Source organism: Mesocricetus auratus, unplaced genomic scaffold, assembly GCF_017639785.1.
Source record: "Mesocricetus auratus isolate SY011 unplaced genomic scaffold, BCM_Maur_2.0 Super-Scaffold_100042, whole genome shotgun sequence".
Lineage (NCBI taxonomy): Eukaryota > Metazoa > Chordata > Mammalia > Rodentia > Cricetidae > Mesocricetus > Mesocricetus auratus.
The window spans coordinates 568,935-574,778 of NW_024429219.1; the positions used below are offsets into that span (position 1 = coordinate 568,935).

Here is a 5,844-nt window from a genome sequence, read left to right on the forward strand (position 1 = left end):
ACTAGATGAAGGAGCCCTCAGCAGTCCCTGGGATCAGAGATGATGGAAGAAGCAGAGGCTGGAGCTTTCTGGAGAATTTACTGGCCAGGCAGGGTCGGCTTCACAGTGAGGGCTGGGACACCTGGGGCGCCACCACATCTTTATTGCTGCTGGGGGCCCGCCCTTCCAGTCCCACCCGCCAATCCTCCAGTCGCACACGCCCCATGCACATGCTCCCGTGTGCAGATGGGCGCAGGCCCTGACACATCCCTCCCCCTCCAGATGGACGGATGGACGACAGGTGCACAGGAAACTGTGGCTTTCAATGAGATGTGGCCTTAGGCTATCGTGACCCAGGCCATACCTGTCCCCGTTGCGAACCCACCACCCCTGGCCCCAGCATCTCTAAAAGCCTGCCTTTGTGTCCTGCTCACTGTGGAAACCAGGCTGCTGTCCCTGAAGCCCAGTGGCCATCCCAACCCCAGCCCCCACCCGACCCCCTTTATAAAAAGAAGAGACAGCACCTTCCACTGGATTTGCCTGCTGGCCACAGCCCAGCTGGCCACAGCCCAGCATACTCTGGGCCTGAGGCCGCAGTCCCGTCTCGCCAGCTGAGTGTCCACGAGGTCCCTTTACATGTGCACAGCAGCCCCGAGTCCTGTGCACTCACAGGTGCCGCGGGCTGGGGTGGCCGTTGTGGTACAGCTTCTGCTTCACATGCACCATGTTCCCTGTGGGCTCCTCGAAGGGCCTGTGCGGCCGCCGCCCCAGCTCCCGCAGGCTGCACAGCTTGGGCAGCCAGGTCCACGAGCCATCTGCAGGGGGACAGGGCAGTCAGGTGGCCGGGCTGGGCCAGAAGTGGTGCCCGCAGCAGCGCGAGGCACTCACCATAGCGCCGGCCAGCCCTCCAGGCGCGCACAGCACAGTGCAGGACACCATCCATCCACACCAGGAACCAGCTGATGCAGAAGCCCAGGAGCAGCCCCAGCATAAGGTCGATCTCCTGCTTGGTCACATTGTCTGTCACAAAGTAGTTCTCAGATGCGTCCACCACCGACTGGTCCCCGTCGTATGGGATCACGTAGTGGATGTGGTGCCTGGGGGCGGCAGGGCGGGCTGGCACCTCTCCTGCCAACCCTGGCCCAGCCTTCCCCAGGTCCGTGCTGGGCTGGTTAGGGGACCCAAAGTGGATGGCTCGACTCCTATGGGCCACCCTGGGAAGTTCTCTGAAGCAATCCCTGTGTGCTGGGTTGGGAGGGGAAACAGCAGCCCCAGGCACAGATAAGGTCACCTGGCAGAACTGCTGGGACAGGTGGAGACTGTAGCCCTGGAGATAAGGAGTGAGGTTCGAGGAGAGTAGGAATGGCTGGGGTGAATGCTCCACCCAATACGCCATCTTCCCGAAAGTCTTGCAGCAGGGTTCACATCCACCTACTGGCCCTGAGGGTCCTAGCCAACGTCCTAGCACAGCCAAATGACCCAGGCCCACCAGACATGCCCCGTGGCCTCCGCACTGCTCTCAGGAGGCCACCTACAAGAGACAGCATGTGTTCTTGCTCTCCCTTCACTGTCCCTGCCTTGGGCCTCTGGTTTTCTGTATCCACCCCCTGCTCATCTTGCTAGAGGTTTGGGGAGTCTTCTCTCTCCTCACTCATGTCCAGCGCAGACCCACCACATGTCTATCATTCCACTTACGGATCTCCCAATGGGCCCTTTTCAGTTATTGGTCCATGCTGGACCTTGTAAGTATAAGCACCCTCTGTGGCCCTGGTCATTTAGTGCCACACACTGCTCCTCTTTGCCTCCCTGTCCTAGGCTTCCTGGAACCATCCGTTGCTTTCTTGCCCTAGATCATCTCAGCTTGCACTGGAGTTCCACTATGGTTCCCCCTGGCTGCTGCTCCCCTTTCCTTCTGTCCTGTTGTTCTAGGTGTAGTGGGCCCAACGGATGGTTCAACTCCACAAAGCCAAGCAGTCCGGATGGTTTGGGTACCAACAGTGCCACCAGACTAAGCATCTTCCACCTCCTTCCTGACAGTATAAGGGCTGCCTGGGCTTCTGCTATGAGGCTGCCTTTCCTGGCCCCACCCCCTTCCAGAGCCACTAGTGGGTGGGCCTTCTTTCCACTGCCCACCATGTCTGCTAAAAGCTCCAGCTGCCTTTGAATCTCCACGTGGGATCTACAGACACTTCAAACGCATGCTGAAAATAGCTTCTCGCTTCCTGAACCTGCACCTCCTCTTCCTCTCAGTGAGAGGCTGGAACCTGTATCTGCCTGCAGTAGACCCTCAGCTTTCCCAAGATTTAAAACCCTTCCTTCCTTCCTTGTGCCCATTTGCTGATGTCCCTGGTCCCCATTGGGGCCACATGGATAATTCCTCACAGTGGGGTTGGTATCTTTAAACCCGAGCCCGGGTGAGCAGGGAGAAGGAGGGGGAGCAGTGACACTCCTCAAATCCTCTGATCTTAGAAACCCCAGGGGTCCTCGGTCTGTAGTTTGGCCAATCCCAGCAGGCAAAGCTTAGGCTGCCAGTCCTGGGTGCCTCGAGCTAGCATGACTGACACCTAGCAGCCATCACTCATCTGCTCATGTAAGCCAATGTCTATCATCATGATGGATGGATGGATGCTATTAATCTTGGCACAGAAAAGTATGGTTGCACCAGGCCCCAGGGAAGGTAGTGCTTCCAGATCATCAGGGATTGTCAAGGCTCTGGTGGGACTGGCTCAGCCTGGGCCCCACATCCTTCCTCCACACTGTCCCCAACATACAGCTGTTCCAGGAAAGGAAACACAAAGAAGCTACCAAGGAGGCAAGAAGGACCCTAGGTAGCCTACAAGTAGTCATTGTGAGGCCCAAGCCAACCTGAGGCTTCAAGAATGCAGGGGTTAGAGGTTATGACCTGTACCTTTACAGTTAACTTGGGTATCTACAGTTCCTCCCTTGACCTGACTCCTCCTAACCCCACACCAAGCCCCTGAAGGCAAGGGTTTCGGTCTTCCGAATGAAAGCAGGATGTGCTGTGTACAAATGGATGTCTGTGACATGTACATACATGTGTCCTACCTTCATGACACATGCTGCCATGTGTCCACTTGAGGTCAGTGTGTGTCCGGTATACACGCTGTCCGCATGCACAGGACATGGCGTGTATACTGTGGACTCGGGTCCCACAAGCCCCACACCCATGCACTGTGTACACTTTGGGTATGAGCATGGTGCGTCACACATAGATGCACATTCACTCAGCTTTGAACCAGCCACCCTCTCCGTGGGATGCTGTCATGTGCATGGATCTGTGTGTACACACAAATGTTGCCTGCTGACGTGCTTTGTTCAGAACATTAGTTTACATACATGTTCTCTATCTAAAATTCTGCAGATAGCCATGTACAAGGCAGACACATGTGTTCACTTATTCTGCAAAGTATGTACACACAGGCAAACTGTTGACACCACATGTGTACATGGCATGTGCACAGATACCCCATTTGCAAACTAATCTGCAGTCACTGTACCCACGCTGCAATGTTCTGACATTTTCCCTGAGCACATTGAACTGTATATTGTTTTTATATACATGTACTCTGCATACACATATATGTAATCAATATACAAAAGTGCTTTGTACAATGAATTTACATACCCTGTATGTAGAGTTGTGTACAAAGCACATACATGTAGACACTCTTGCGCACACAGGCCTTTCTTCAGGTTCCAATCTACAGGTGTCTGTTTACATGAGTCCATCTGTTTACATGGATGCTACATGAGATGCATATATACATATATATAACCTGTATAAACAGACTCTAAGAACATACCCTCTGTGCTCGGGTAAACCATTTAGCGGACAGCGCTGAACCAACCCCATTACAACAGCCCCCATATGTAGTGTCCATTCCCAATGTTCATGGGCCCAGTGACTGGATTCTGTCTTGGGAAGGCTTCAGAGCTCACCTACAGACATGGCCTGGGAACAGTAGAGCTGACCTCGAGTCTGAGCCCTCTGATGTGCCAGACAGACAGATGGTGTTCACCAAGATGGAGCATAGGGCTCTCTGGGAATGTGTGGCCACACAGAAAATTTTCCTACCATGCCCAACGCATGTGAAGGCACATACATCCCTTTTTCTACTTGCTGTAATGCCCATGATTGTAACACACTTGCCTGTACTCATGTACCCATACCCATATATGCACTTAGGAGACATGCAACTGTCCTGACCTTCCCTACCCTGCTCCCCCCCACCCCCATGTGTATGCAGCCTTTGGAGCAGAAGCATATGGTGGGGTAAGGAACTGAGGTTCTGAGATTCTAGCCTCATTCTTTCCTAGTTGTGTAACCTTGGGCAAGTCTACCCTCTAAAGCCTCCATCTACTTCCCTCTAGGCTGTCCAGTAGGGACGGTTATCGCATGAGGGCATCTCTGGAATGAGTGCATGCGGATGTGCGAGTGCGCTGTGTACGCACATGTATATGCACAGACGGTACACACATGCGCGGCTCATGAGAAGATGTTTATTTCATACATGGACATACAAACATGCAAGGCCAGAAGACTTCGTCACTACACATGCACAGAAGGGGGGGGTCCCTGGAGAGTGTGGTGGGTCTCATTTGTGACCTTGAACAAACCTCAGCCTGCTTCAGCTCCTCCTCTGCACAGTGATGAGCTGTGGCAGGTGTTCCTCAAGGTAGGCCCTTTCTATCTCGACCTCCTGAACTTGCCTGCCATGAACACGGTACAGGCCCAGAAGGAAGACTTGGGCCATAGGCAAGACTACTGTCTCAGGCTTAACCGGCTTCCTTGGCTTCCACTCTGGGCACTACTCAGGGATGCTGCTCTTAGGCCTTCCAGGCCCTGAACCAGGAGGCTCCATGGCCCATAGTGCCACCACCAGGCAGCCTTTTCTCTAAAGGAACTGGAGGAAGGGGTCCCTAACAGACTCAGTCATGCTTCCTTTCCCAGGGAGGCACCGGGCTGATCTGGGGTTCCCGTTGGCAACCCCTCCCCCAGCACCTGGCGGGCAGAAGCGGCCCCCACCATTCAGCTAGGCTTTGCGGCCCAGCCTGCTCCCGGCTCACCGGCCGAGTAGGGCCCGCTGCACAAGTGTGATCACGCGTGTAGTGCCTAGAGCCGGGGCGCACTCACCGGCCACAGTTGCAGTGGCAGACGCGGTCCTCGCCCCGCAGGTGCGGGAGGATGTAGTTATGGAATCGGTCCAGCAGCGCGTTCATGTCCATCAAGCACGCGATGGCCTGGAAGAGCCCATGACCGGTCAGGGCGAGGAGTGGGCCGGGCCGAAGGGGGTGCCGAGTGGGAGCATTGGGCTGCCGGGGTGGGTAGGTGGGTGGGGAAGCGCAAGGCAGCCAGGGCGAGGGCCGCGCAAGGTAGCAGCGAGGGTAGCGCAGGGCAAGCCGCGGAGGGCAGCGCAGGCCGCGCGGGCCGGTAAACAAGGAAGCGAGGTGGGGTAGGCGCGCGCGCGCGGGCGGCAGAAGCAGGGGGCGCGCGCGGGAAGCCCCTCCGCTCACCATCACGATCGACGCCCCCAGAATCATGAAGATCATGGTGTTCGCACTCATGGACATCGGGCGGGGCCGGGCCGGGCCGGAGCGCCGCCCCCCGGCCCCGGTGCCCCTCCCGGCCCCGGCCCGATGCTGAGCCCGCGCCGCCTCCGCAGAGGTCAGTGCTCGCGCACGGGGCCGCCGCGGGCCCCGGGGGCAGGCTCGGTCACAGGAAGCAGAGATGTGGGGGCTGTTGTGGGGTCGCTCGCCCGCCGCCCGCCGCTGGCCGCGCTCTGCTCCGCCCGCCGGTGCTCCTTGCGCCCGGCTCCCTGCGGTCGGCTCGGCGGCCCCCTCCCT

General features: G+C 57.0%; 1 protein-coding gene across 1 annotated transcript; it reads right to left on the bottom strand.

Annotated features, from left to right (window-relative positions):
• Positions 1-59: 59 nt before the first annotated feature.
• Tmem240 (transmembrane protein 240) lies at positions 60-5,761 on the bottom strand. The gene is made up of 4 exons (XM_040735095.1): positions 5,515-5,761; positions 5,135-5,241; positions 868-1,076; positions 60-794 (listed from the first exon to the last, which is right to left on the bottom strand). Exons 1-4 carry the CDS (start codon positions 5,569-5,571, stop codon positions 646-648), a joined length of 522 nt encoding a protein of 173 aa, XP_040591029.1. The 5' UTR covers positions 5,572-5,761; the 3' UTR covers positions 60-645.
• Positions 5,762-5,844: the final 83 nt, after the last annotated feature.